Genomic DNA, 14,070 nt, shown 5'->3' with positions numbered 1-14,070 from the left:
TTTTTTGTTCATTCAACTCCACCCTGAAACTCCAACAGGAGGAGGAGAGCAAGGGTTAAACTGGCCTGGCAGGATTTATGACCTAGCAGGACAAGGAGTCACTTCTGCCAGTTAGATGACAGCTTTCTTACTGTTTTCCAGGTAAGGACTGAATGATTTGGGAGGAATAGTTTCAGACAGCATTTAATTAACCTCTTTGACTGCATAACAAAAATGACATCCAGGAATAATGTGTAGAAACTACTGTTAAATAAGTGATGCTAACTGTCTTTCCTCTGCATCATTGTCTTGTATTATGGATCAAAATCAGAGAAGTCAGAATGTTTCCCATGTGACAGATGTAATTTTGTCAAAATTATATATCTTTGTTCTTTAGCTATTACTAGAGTCATCATGAAGCACTGCAGAAGAAAGAACAAATATGAAGTGTCTTTATTAATTGCAGAAGAATTCAGCACACACTGTTTTCAGGCTTCTGGAATCATTGAGAGGACCATAAACATGCTCAGACCTTCACAGTACAGTGGCACAGTGCTTCTAATGACTTTATGTGATGTCTTTTTTTACCCCTCCCTTTTTCTAAATGCAAACTTCATAACTGCTCCAATGACACTTGGAGAGATGCTAAGAAAATTTCCTTGTGTCTGTTAAGATGTTGTCTGCACTGGCACATTGAAACATAGTAGGTTATGAGCTTGAAAAGTTGCATTCCTTACCATGACACCAAACAAAAGTTTGTAATCAGGTTGGACAAGGACCTATCTTGCTTAGTAACTCTGTCAGCTGTCCATGGCTAAAGCAAACACAAGAATTAGAGTTGCTTAACATAATTTTCACTAGCATAAAATAATATTAGAGGGAAGTAAAACCTCAGGCCACCTATTCTCACCTGTGATACTGCACCTGGGCAGAGTGATGTATTTGGAAAGACTCTTCAAGACCATATATTTAGTGGCTTATACTTTACTGGCTCTGTACATTTTCCATTGGTTTTCTCAGGAGAAAAAATGACATGAGGCAGTTCAGTCTTCTTGCAGTATCAACATCACACACGTACTAAAGAGTCTTTTTAGAGAGACAAGCACTTTGTTATCAAATAACTTACTTTATCTTCCTTATTTACCTCTGTCATAATATCCTTTCTTTCCTAATAATATATAACCTGAAGGCAGTTTATCATGTTCTTTCTAATGGCCAGAAAGAGTGATATCTCTACAGGCTCTCTCTTAACAGCTATCTGAAGACAGATAGCAGTTAATAAGTGATGGTAATAACAAGCAGAATTATTATGTCAAGCAGAAGGATATTTTTTTAATGTAGTTTGATTATCTCTTTCTGTATGATATCTTTCCAGGTTACAATGCTATGAAGTAGAAATAGACATAAATATCAAATGAGGAAAAGTCACAGCAGCATTAATCACTAGGCATTAACATGGCTATTCTGTCTGAGGAACTGACAGAGCTGGACCTTTAGGATCATCAAATCTGCTGTTTGTTGTGAGCTGCATGATCATATGGATTCCATAGGACAGGATCCACAGTAAAATGATAGACGTCACCAAGCCCATCCAGATTCCAGGAGTGAAGAAACCTGTACAGTCACTTGCATAGGAAAATTGGTTGTTTTCAACATTAAAGCCTTGAATCTGAAAAATGAAGAAAGGCAAACAGGTGAGTGCTATTAAGTATGGAGTGGAGGCCCTACTTGCAGGATAGAAGCAGTCGTTAGAAAAGATGCACCTGTAGTCTACCTATTTTTAAAGAATGGGAATCAAAACCTCTATATAGCAATTTTCACCCAAATAAAGACTCAGAATTTGTTTGTTTGGGAAGAATCAGATTTCCTATGTCATAAATTCATGCTACTTTTAGAAGGAAAAAAAAGGTGGGGGGGATGGATGGACATGTGATCAGTGTTATTCAATGAATCACAGAATCAACCAGGTTGGAAGAGACCTCCAAGATCATCCAGTCCAACCTATCCCCCAGCCCTAGCCAGTCAACTAGACCATGGCACTAAGTGCCTCAGCCAGGCTTTTCTTGAACACTTCCAGAGACAGTGCCTCCACCACCTCCCTGGGCAGCCCATTCCAATGGCAAATCACTCTCTCTGGGAAGAACTCCCTCCTAGCATCCAGCCTATACCTCCCCCAGCACAACTTAAGAAACCACTTAAGAACCATGACCACTTAAGAAACATGAAATTAGAAGCACTTGGACATGAGAGTTAAAGTCTCCTTCCCTGGCCATGAGATTTGTTGAAATGCCCTGAGATATTTAACTAATAGATCCTTGACAAGCAGTACTCCTCAAATCTACTTTAAAATGCATGTAATAAAATGGTATTTTTGACTGAGTGTGAGTGAAATTTCAAGGAGAAAACAGTTTTGAGAGCTTTTGTCCCTCCTTAGTCATCAGACACTCAAAATAAGATAGAGGGCTTTCTTTGTTGAGATGTGGGATCTGTCTATGAAACCCATATAAACTTTTCCAGTAGTTAGAAAAACCTGTAGTACCTCTCCTTTGACTGGATTCTTGAAGCCAGCCACTGACTGAACTCCTATCATATTATTTTCTTCAGAAAAATCAACTAATGTGGGGATCTGTTCTCTGCTTAGCTGCTGATTTTGCAAATGGTATCAGCAAACCGAATGACTTTGAGAACAGCTTTCTAAAGTGTTTCTCACACCCAAAGCATCAGAAATCTATGAGAAAAGGGACAACGTCCACCCTTCTACACACATGCTAATGACATAAGCACTGATGCCTTCAGAAGGAAGGGTGTGTAGAATCATAGAATCAACCAATTTGGAAGAGACCTCCAAGAGCAGCCAGTCCAACCTAGCACCCAGCCCTAGCCAGTCAACCAGACCATGGCACTAAGTGCCTCAGCCAGGCTTTGCTTGAACACCTCCAGGGATGGTGTCTCCACCACCTCCCTGGGCAGCCCATTCCAATGCCAATCACTCTCTCTGGGAAGAACTTCCTCCTAACATCCAGCCTAGACCTCCCCTGGCACAACTGAGACTGTGTCCCCTTGTTCTATTGCTGTTTCCCTGGGAGAAGAGGCCACCCCCCACCTGGCTACAACCTCCCTTCAGGTAGTTGTAGACAGCAATGAGGTCACCCCTGAGCCTCTTCTTTTCCAGGCTTAAACAACCCCAGCTCCCTCAGCCTCTCCTCATAGGGTTGTGTTCCAGGCCCCTCACCACCTTTGTTGCCCTTCTCTGGACACATTCCAGCACCTCAACATCTCTCTTGAATTGAGGGGCCCAGAACTGGACACAGCACTCAAAGTGTGGCCTGACCAGTGCTGAGTAGAGGGGAAGAATAACCTCCCTTGACCTACTGGCCAGTAGCTGTTAGAAGTAAACAAAATAATTACTGTTATCTTGTTTTTTTGAGTGTTTCTGAAGTGATTTTCTAAAGAAAATGAATACTGTAATTCCTATGTATTTACACAGCCTTTGCAATATGTAGGGAAAGCACCAAACATCATAAACTCACCAGTAAAGAAACAAGACCTTAAAACAGACTGTTTTCTAGAAAATATTATTGCATAGAACTTTGAAAGTATTCTTTTATTTAAGCCTCTCCCATAACCAGGTAATAAGCAAGGAAGCAGGTCATGTATCTCTACTTTTCTACGTTCCCACTTCAGGATTACTCTATGCTTTACAATACATTAAATGGAAAACTCTGTGGTAATAAAAGAGTTTGCACTTCTTAGGAAGGATGTTAGTACAAACAGTGAAGAAACCAGTTTGTGGCTTGCATGCACTCTGGGTTTCAGTTTATTCACAGCTCTGGCATCTAAAGTTAATGTGTGCAGAATATGTGGGTGAAAATCAATGACTATACCTTCCAGAATGCTGCTTAACACAACTATTAGCATATGCAGAACCAAGGGCAATTTAGGTTCTGGGAAGGGGAAGGCAGTTTTAGCAGTTCAAGCTTTTCTAAGCCTCTTCAATGAATCCTCCCAGGTCAGGTCATGGTAGCTAACTTGCAAAGACTGCCTGTTTTCATTACAGACAGTCAGACTTCTGAATTAAGCAGGATTAGGGAAAATAAGCTTTTAGGTTGGATAACTGTTTGCACAGTTTTAGAGAGTACAGGTGATTACCAAAGCCTTTGCTTGTTAAGCCACCACTTTGACCACAGATAAGAATGTGAATAAGAGTCGTGAAATGTCATCTGAAAGACTTCTTTACAATAAAAGCAGAAGCAGGCTGTGATTCATGTCATTCGTGTTCAAAAAATGGATTGAAATCCTGGAAAACAATTCCAACTTGTTACCACATTTACAAGAACTCTCTGAAGCACTTCAGTTAATACACAGTTTAGAAAGACTTTACCCTTTCTGATGTAGAGCCAGAAATACTCCATTTTATAATGTCAATCCTACTGTGGTTCTTTGCTTTTTGTTTGAGTTTGTTTGGGTTTTTGGGGAGTTTTTTGCTTCTTTTTGTTGTGGGGTTTTGGTTGTTGTTTTTTTGTTTTGTTTTGTTTTTAAAGTAGGATTTTGTGTACTACATCTTCAAGGAGAAAGCTTTAATTGTGCATTCTTAAAATGCTATGTCTAATCTCAGATGGGAGATGAAGTATATTTAGGGTTCTTTTATTGTTCGTTTCTGTGGGAGTGTTATATTCTAAGTAGGAAAGAAAAATGTGATTCCTAGCAGTATTTCTACCTACAGAAAAGTTAAAAACACTTACATGTGGTTTTCTGATTTTTTTTTTGTTTGGTTTGGTTTTTTTTTAGTGAATGTAGACCCATTTTGGATAGAGGTCTCTGTACTCTGGAAGTTTTCATTTTAGTGCTTGGGCCAGTGTCATTTGTCTTGGTTACACTGGTCTGCATTTACCATTATTGTTTTAAATGTTTTTTGAACTGGAGTTTTCTCATCCTTTGACAAAGTCTTAGAATTTCCTAGAATCAACCAGGTTGGAAGAGACCTCAAACATCATCCAGTCCAACCTAGCATCCAGCCCCATCCAGTCAACCAGACCATGGCACTAAGTGCCTCATCCAGGCTTTGCTTGAACACCTCCAGGGACGGTGCCTCCACCACCTCCCTGGGCAGCCCATTCCAATGCCAATCACTCTCTCTGGGAAGAACTTCCTCCTGTACTGGATGTGTAACATCCAGCCTGCACTTCCACCAGCACAACTTGAGACTGTCCCCCCTTGTTCTATTGCTGCTTGCCTGGGAGAAGAGGCCAACCCCCACCTGGCTACAGCCTCCCTTCAGGTAGTTGTAGACAGCAATAAAAGGTCCCCCCTGAGCCTCCTCCTCTCCAGGCTGCACACCCCCAGCTCCCTCAGCCTCTCCTCATAGGGTTTGTGTTCCAGGCCCCACACCAGGTTTGTTGCCCATCTCTGGACACCTTCCAGCACCTCAACATCTTTCTTGAATTGAGGGGCCCAGAACTGGACACAGCACTCAAGGTGTGGCCTGTGTCTTTTCCAACCTGATTGATTCTGTGATTTGTTTGGTTGTTTTGGAGAAGCACACCAGCAGTTCTGTCTTCAAGTCAAAACCAATGCTCACAATAATAAATGTACAATCATCTCCACCTCACCTATCTACTCTGTACTACAGCATTAAATACACACAAAATCTATGCCAGGTCAATATGGGCTCTATTATTGCTTCCAAATGAAGTCCATGGCAAACCTTTAATTAAATCTAATTGCACCTGGCTTTGTTTCTCTCTGTAGAAGTACAGACATTCTATGCCACTAAAACCAGTAACCATACTAAGCTGTATTTTCCTAGGTAAACAAAGTGCAAAGAAATCAGACAAAAGCAGAGCAAGTAGCATAAAGCCACCCACCTAAGAGGATCACGTTGCCAATAGCAGCCCAATTCATTAAACAGGCACAGGGACTCAGACATTCTTTGCCTGATTAAGCACATTTGGGTGCATTGTTTTTTCTTTTTTGTGCACAACCTCAGAGGTTTTTTTGTTTTTCAGAGCTGAGCTTTCACGTTCTTACTGCTCAACAACTGCCATCGTTTTTTGCCCCTTTTTATTGCATAGCTCACCTAGGGGGAACAGCTTTTCCCCAAGCAGCGCTATAGGCTGGGGATTGAGTGGCTGGAAAACAGCCAGGAGGAAAGGAACCTGGGGGTACTGGTGGATAGTAAGCTGAAGATGAGCCAGCAGTGTGCCCAGGTGGCCAAGAGAGCCAATGGCATCCTGGCCTGTATCAGGAACAGTGTGGCCAGTAGGACAAGGGAGGTTATTCTGCCCCTGTACTCAGCACTGGTCAGACCACACCTTGAGTACTGTGTCCACTTCTGGGCTTCTCAATTCAAGAGGGATGTTGAGGTGCTGGAACATGTCCAGAGAAGGGCAACAAGGCTGGTGAGGGGCCTGGAGCACAAATCCTATGAGGAGAGGTTGAGGGAGCTGGGCCTGTTTAGCCTGGAGAAGAGGAGGCTCAGGGGTGATCTTATTACTGTCTACAACTACCTGAAGGGGCATTGTAGCCAAGTGGGGGGTGGCCTCTTCTCCCAGGTAACCAGCAATAGAACAAGGGGACACAGTCTCAAGTTGTGCCAGGGTAGGTATAGGCTGGATATTAGGAAGAAGTTCTTCACAGAGAGAGTGATTTCCCATTGGAATGGGCTGCCCAGGGAGGTGGTGGAGTCACCGTCCCTGGGGGTGTTCAAGCAAAGCCTGGCTGAGGCACTTAGTGCCATGGTCTGGTTGATTGGCTAGGGCTGGGTGCTAGGTTGGACTGGATGCTCTTGGAGGTCTCTTCCAACCTGGTTGATTCTATGATTCGATACCTTTATATTTTCCCTCAGGCTGAAGTGAAAGTAAGGGAATTGTGAATGTGTGTCATTCAGCACCTACAATATCAAGTAATAGTTCTTGGAATTGGCAAAGTGTACTCACTTGCAAACTGGAAATGAAAACTTCCCAGTTTTTTGCCTCATCGTTGGATGGAATCAACCTTGCAGGATAGAGATTGCTTGTTCCCACCAGCTGGCAATGAAATGAATACTCTGCAGGTGCAGAGATGGCAGAAACGCTAAAGTTAGCAAACTTTTCTTCATCCTGTACGATTTCAACTAAATGTAAAGTAGACCAGTTTCTGGCTGAGCCTCCATAGAACTCGTTGGACATTAAAAACCTAGGAAGACAACAATAGGGGGGAAGTCAAAATAACAAGAAAAAATGTTAATATTCATTTGATCATAGAATCATAGAATCAACCAGGTTGGAAGAGACCTCCAGGATCATTCAGTCCAACCTAGCACCCAGCCCTAGCCAGTCAACTAGACCATGGCACTTGAGACTGTGTCCCCTTGTTCTGTTGCTGGTTGCCTGGCAGAAGAGACCAACCCCCACCTGGCTACAACCAGAGAGAGTGATTGGCATTGGAATGGGCTGCCCAGGGACGTGGTGGAGGCACCGTCCCTGGGGGTCTTCATGAAAAGCCTGGATGAGGCACTTGGTGCCATGGTCTGGTTGACTGGATAGGGCTGGGTGCTAGGTTGGACTGGATGATCTTGGAGGTCTCTTCCAACCTGGTTGGCTCTATGATTCTATGACAGAGCAGTTCACTCAGGTATCTGTGCCAAGCACAGGTGCTGAGTGTGCTCTGTACTTTTGCTGAGAAGATAAGAAAAGCAGTAAGCATGAGTCTTAATTTTTTTATGGCTGTTCTTGTGAGTTCAGTCTAAAGTGACTTCCAAGAGAACAGTATCATCGCTCTGCACCAAAGACTAAAATGTTATTTGCAGATCAATTAGAATGAAAAATCTAATTAGTGAACTAGTTAAACCAGGCTAACTTCATAATCCTTAGCATTTTTCCAAACAACTGATAGTATATAGACATTTAACTAATACCTGACACAACTATAATTCATTAAATTAAAACAAAAATCCAAACACAAAACACCAAACCCAAACCAAAGCAAGCAAGCAACCAACCAAAACACACACAAAAAAATCCCAATGATAAAATGACAACAATCAATAGAACTATTTCATTTGGTTTAGTATTTTCTTAGATGAATAGTTAGAATGAGCACTGTATTGGAAATGATAAGAGGAAGAGAGATACGTATTTTTATTTACAAGAACGAAGGTACTTTGGCTTTTACAGGAACTGCTGTGTGCTATTAAACATCAGAGCCAATACAGGAAGGAAGGTTTCTCACAGACAATATGTACTTTATGTATTGTGGCATAATGATTTCTGGTCACAGGCTAGGCTCCTTTTGTGTCAGATATCTGGATGAACTCCAAATGTCATGACCTGTTACTGATGACAATCTCATGTCTAATCATTACAAGGAGAGATGCTCCTGATAAGGAAGTTATGAGAAATTGCTACTGTTTGAAAAGACTCAAAGAGAAACACAGCTGTTAGCTAAACGTCTCTAAAATGTGGTTCTTGGATCAATTCTGTTCTATACCTGCTAAGGGCAACAACAGTAAAGTACTTATCAATTTAAGCGGAGAAAATACTAATGCTTTGCACTTCCACCCACTCTGACACTCTTTCCTAGAGAAGACAGACAGGTGCTTGAACATCTGGATGCCTTCAGCTACTGAGAAAGCTGAGATGATGCTTCTTCCAGCAAGCTACTGCCCACTGCTCCTACCTGTGCTGCTTACTTCACTTCTCTAAAATTATCACAATCAGAAACATTCTACAACTGCTCCCTAACATCTCACATCTCAGTGGCAACTGCAGGAGAATGAATGGAACTACTGCTTGTGCTAGAAAAGAAGAACAGCATCTGTTTGCACAGGATGAGCTATCACAGCTGTTAGTAGGAGGTGGGATATATCTAGCTGCTTAGCATGAGTCAGTAGAATAGTGGTGGTAAGGGCAGGCTCTAGATCCAGCTCATGCTGATGAAGTTAAAGCCTCTTTTGTTGACAAACAATTCATCTGTTTGAATGTGGTCCTCTCTGGTGTGGCTCTATGGCTTGAAGAGACGATCCCTCACACCAAACTAAATGACCCTTACAGGGAAAAGAAATGCAGGCCTGGGTCTAAGCCAGGAGTCATCTAGAACAGGAAGTGTAATCAAAGTTAACCAGAAGGGAAAACAGAGTTTAAAATGTATTTCCATGGGTTTTAGAAGCTCTTGACATTAAACATGCTGAGATAAACAAGGTGAATAAAGTGTTGCTGAGTCATGAAAAGATCGATGGACTGTGCTGATTCTGCTGAGTATATCTCTCTGTTTGCATTATATGCCATGCAATGTACTACATAGATAACAATCCTGAAGTTACAACTGTCTCATAATCAGGAGATAATCCAACAGAAAACAGCACCATGTGTGTCTTTATTAGAAAGTTTTCTCTTACAAACACTTTTGAGTTGTGGATGCCAGGCAGCAGTCAAGCACTCATGTGGCCACTTGCTCAGTCCCTGTCATCAACAAGACAAGGTGGGAAGAACAGAAAGAAGAAATGAGGAAACTTGTGGGTTGAAATGAAAACAGCTTAGTAAGTGAAGAAATGAGATTAAAAGTTAATACAGAAGCAATCATTCTCTACCTCCCACAATCAACAGCACAGTTGAATGCCTGGCCAATGACTACCTTGGAAGTCAACTCCCAACTTCTTCCTCTATTCTATTTCTCATTGCTAAGCACCTGTGTCACACACTAAAAAAGAATCAATTTAGACATCTTTGTGTCTAAATGCCCTGAAGGCCTATTAAGAACCTGGATCACACCTGGCCTATTAAAAGCCTGGATCACAACTGGCCAAAAGCAATAAATTAAACTCTCCTCCAAAACTCTGCCAGCTGAAGCTACTTCAATTGCTCACCATCCATGGCAGCAGTCAGGAATTCACCTATTCCCTTTTAAAATTCTCACCTCTTGTGGAGCCTGAGTTTCTTAGCCAGTTTCAAAGGCTGTTTATGCATTTCAGCTTTTAGCTTTTTATTCCAGAAGAAGCACAGGTCAAGAGAAACTTTGTGAGTACTTCCACTTTTACTACAACAGGCTCAAAGGATGTAAAAGAAGTATTTCAGACTAAGAGAGAAAACATGAACCATTGAACTTTTGTACTGATGCTCTCCTTTAATTTACAGTCAGTCTGTCTGCAAAGCTGCTTCGTGTTTCTTCTCTTCAGATGTTTCATGACTACACTAAAGTTTTCTTCCAATAATTAATTAAAATGATAAGATTTTAACAAACAGACTGCTAAATATAAATCTGAATAATTCTCATTAAGCCCATATGCATGTACCCACATCACATTTGGTCTTCTTAAGTCTAAAATCTAAGATAAACGTTTCAGCTGCCAAAGCATTTATAGGAACATTCTAAAGTTTGCAGTTTGCTGTTGTAGAGTTGAGTGAAATCCATTGACTACATTAGAGAAAACAACCCCTCTCAGCTCTATCAATTAACTTGGTAGCTAGTTTTGGAGCACAGTGTCATACACCATGGGATTTTCAAGTGCTCCATGATTCATATTATTTTCTTGAAGCTGTAATTTTTGCTAGAAAGCAGGGTATTATGCTGGGGATAGTCACAGTCAAGACAAATGTAGAAAGCAACCAGATTCATTCATACAGAAAGAGATCACAGGAAAGTAGCTAAGACTTGCACTACTATGAGCAAAAACACAGAGTGGGAATCCGCAGCACTGGTTTGGTTGCTCTGTCTGTAGGAGAGCGAGACAAGCAGAGCAAGCAGCAGACAGAAGCACCAAGGTAGCCACAGAGAAAGTGACTTGAAGTAAAAGTAGAGACACAACTTGGGCAGAGTCTTTGTTTGAGACTAGTACTTTTGGTACAGGATCCAAGGAAATTGGAAATCCTTAATCCCCATGGTGCTGAGGGAAATGCATGCTCCTCTGTGAATTTACAGGTTTGTAGCCAATAAATGCTTGACTATCACCAAGGATAATTCTTAAGGATCCTATCTGCATTTTGTATGTATTGTAGTTAGCTGCATCTAACTACAACAGCCAAAAAACTAAAAATGCTATATTGACAGCAGTATTCCCTAAGAGAGGGAAGATATTCATTAACAAAGCAATTTTCTTTTGCTGCCATCTATCATAGCCACCGCTGATGACTGCAAGTATCTCTGTGCACGCCAAATACAACTCCAAACATATCACTTGATCTTTAGAAGAAGTCCTTCATGGAGTCTTTTTACCTAAATGTAAAATGTCCTTCTATCTCACTAGAAAGAAGAGTATTTGTTCATTGGTGCCTATCATCTTGATGCCACTAGCATCTTTTACTCTCCTTCCAAAACACTGATCAAGCTGTCTCCTACATTATTACTTTAAGCTTCCTCTCCTTATTTCAGTTTCCCTTATTCAAAACATCTTTTTAGACAGCAAAAGTAATTAATCTTTCTACTACCCAAGCAAATATCCAGTTCATCTTCTGCTATACACAACTTTAATTCAGTGCAAGTTCCACGGCCCAGGTGCTTCCTAAATAAATTCAAGCAGCTAATTGAGGTACTTAAATGAAAAAATAAAGCATTCTTTGCCAGAGCTTAAGAATATAATTTTAAACTGCTGTTCTTGCTGATGAGGAAAGGACTGTGTGTGGACCAGCAGCTGTATGGCAGCCCTCAAAGAGTAGCAGATGCTTTCCACATCCATAGAATCCACCAGTGAGAGAAACAGTTCCAAGTTCCCCCTCTGCCTTTTTCATGTAAAATCTTTCAATTTCCTGGGTTTTCTCTTGTCATGGTGGGAGAAGTGTGGTCCTGTTACCAGCTGTGGAGCAGAAAAATTACAAGGTCTTGCAGCTCATTAACCACAAGCTAGATAACAGAATCACAGAATGCCAGGGGCTGGAAGGGACCTGGAAAGATCATCGTCCAACCACCCTGCCAGAGCAGGATCACTTAGAGCAGATCACACTGGAACACGTCCAGACGGTTGCTGAATATCTCCAGAGTGGGAGACTCCACAACCTCCCTGGACAGCCCAGAGTGTGACAGAGTACACCAGTAATCCACAGTGGGACTGGATACAACCTTGGTCATGCAAGCTGATTTCACCTGTCCCTAGAACTGTTTACAAATCACAGTTAGAGTTCCCTAAGACAGGCTCCTGATGGGATCCTATCAGCAAAACAGGGTGTTGCATCTACCAGATCCTTACAGCACAATTCTTTGCCTACCCCAGTTTTGCATAACTTTACCTGAGCATATGCATATATTGTCTGTCTAGAGACTGGACTGCTGCTCTCCTGAATAACAGGAGAGCAGATGATTTACTTTCATTTCAAGAATATATTTACTTAACTCCTCCTCTTTTTTCCTTTTTCCTCTCCTAATTTACAAAGAGGCTTTGTACATCACAAAGATCTATTTAAGAACAAATCATAACTTACCTTATCTCTAGGCTGCTGATTCCATTCACAGGCTCTGTGTATCTTAATGACAGTCTAAGAATAAGAAACAGATTGTTAATGTTAGAGTAGTCAGCTTTAATTAGATCATTGTGACATTTCAGTCGGAGGGAATATTCTAAATCAATAGGCAATTACAAAAGTCAGATAGCAAAGGTTCAGTACACAGAAAAATATGACAAAATATTTCTGGATTTTATTTTTTACCCAAGAGCAGGTGTTTCAAAGCAAAGGAAAACAGAGATCATGTTGCATTAATGTACTTCCAGCTGAATTAGTACCTAGTAACTGGCAATATTTTGACCTCATTGCTGTCTACAAGTACCTGAAGGGAGGCTGTAGCCAGGTGGGGGTTAGCCTCTTCTGCCAGGCAACCAGCAAGAGAACAAGGGGACACAGTCTCAAGTTGTGCCAGGGGAAGCACAGGCTGGATGTTAGGAGGAAGTTGTTGGCAGAGAGAGTGATTGGCATTGGAATGGGCTGCCCAGGGAGGTGGAGGAGGCACCGTCCCTGGAGGTGTTCAAGAGAAGACTGAATGAGGCACTTAGTGCCATGGTCTAGTTGCCTGGCTAGGGCTGGGTGCAAGGTTGGACTGGATGATCTTGGAGGTCTTTTCTGATCTGGTTGATTCTATGATTCTATTACTATGAAATGGTGATCACATTAATGCCAGTGGAGATTTCTATAGTTGTAAGATTGGGCACAGGGAAACCTGTTTGGACCAAATATAAACAGTCACAGAAGTAAGGAATGGAAGAGGGGAAAACTGAAAATAAGAGGCTGCATCCAAACAGGTTTTTTTATATTTACTCAATCCTTCTTCTAAGGACATTCAATTTGGTTTTGGTTTTGTTTGTTGTTATTTTATTTTGGTCCTTTAGAAGAAGAAAATTAAATTAGTATCACTTGGCATTGCACCATTTCTGATTAGCTTTCAGAGTCGCATACATTATGATATGAAATTCCTTGTGTTACTCACACTGTGTTGATGTCTGAGCATTCAGAGGAAGAAACATCCACATTCTGGGTTACAAATGTTACATTTGTCAAATCAATAAAAACTGAATTATTGGCTTTGAGGCTGAAATTTGTCGCATAGAAAAGGATGCATGAGGCATTTCCAGTGGTTACATTCAGAGGAGGATACGATAAACTCTCTTCTTCCTCAGTGGCCATCAACTGTCGTCCCAATTCCCACACCACATCAGTTCTTCTAGAAATCTGGAATAACAACACATTCACAATTCATCTCCTTTGCAAGAGAGACTCTCAACTGAGCACAAACCTTCACCATTCTGTACCATCTACCTTTCTTAAAACCTCAGTATCTATTACTGTGTTCAATTTAATTGGCGCTACGGTGGTGTTAACCTCGATTCCCATGGTCAGGTGTCCACACACAAAAACAAGCATCAGTGACCTTAGGTAAATGAACATAAACCCATAGTGTTGATGATGTCTTAAGACAGCAGGATACATCAGTGCTAACAGGCAGAATCCCAGAACCATAGAATTGCAGAATGTTAAAGATTGGAAGGGATCTCCAGAGACCATCAAGCACAACCTCCCTGCCAGAAGCAGAATCCCTTCAGGTAGTGCACATAGGAATTCATCCAGGTGGGTCTTGAAAGCCTCCAGAGGAGGCTGCACAACCTCTCTGGGCAGCCTGTTCCACTGCGAAGAAGTT

General features: G+C 41.5%; 1 protein-coding gene and 1 long non-coding RNA gene across 2 annotated transcripts in view; one reads left to right on the top strand and one right to left on the bottom strand.

Annotated features, from left to right (window-relative positions):
• Nucleotides 1-54: 54 nt before the first annotated feature.
• Nucleotides 55-9,724, top strand: LOC135174652 (uncharacterized). The gene is made up of 3 exons (XR_010302046.1): nt 55-141; nt 1,355-1,673; nt 8,539-9,724. It is a non-coding gene; the product is annotated as an uncharacterized LOC135174652 (long non-coding RNA).
• The window catches only part of ATP6AP1 (ATPase H+ transporting accessory protein 1), a 53,769-nt gene continuing 40,108 nt past the window's right edge, over nt 410-14,070 (bottom strand). The window contains exons 7-10 of the mRNA XM_064142006.1: nt 13,363-13,604; nt 12,366-12,419; nt 6,915-7,152; nt 410-1,648 (exon numbers count right to left, since the gene is read on the bottom strand). Coding sequence (XP_063998076.1) covers nt 1,439-1,648; nt 6,915-7,152; nt 12,366-12,419; nt 13,363-13,604 — 744 coding nt within the window. The 3' untranslated portion in view covers nt 410-1,438. The remainder of the gene's footprint in view (nt 1,649-6,914; nt 7,153-12,365; nt 12,420-13,362; nt 13,605-14,070) is intronic.

The sequence above is a fragment of the Pogoniulus pusillus genome, chromosome 4 (genome assembly GCF_015220805.1).
Source record: "Pogoniulus pusillus isolate bPogPus1 chromosome 4, bPogPus1.pri, whole genome shotgun sequence".
NCBI lineage: Eukaryota > Metazoa > Chordata > Aves > Piciformes > Lybiidae > Pogoniulus > Pogoniulus pusillus.
This window is presented reverse-complemented; position numbering and strand designations above follow the sequence as displayed.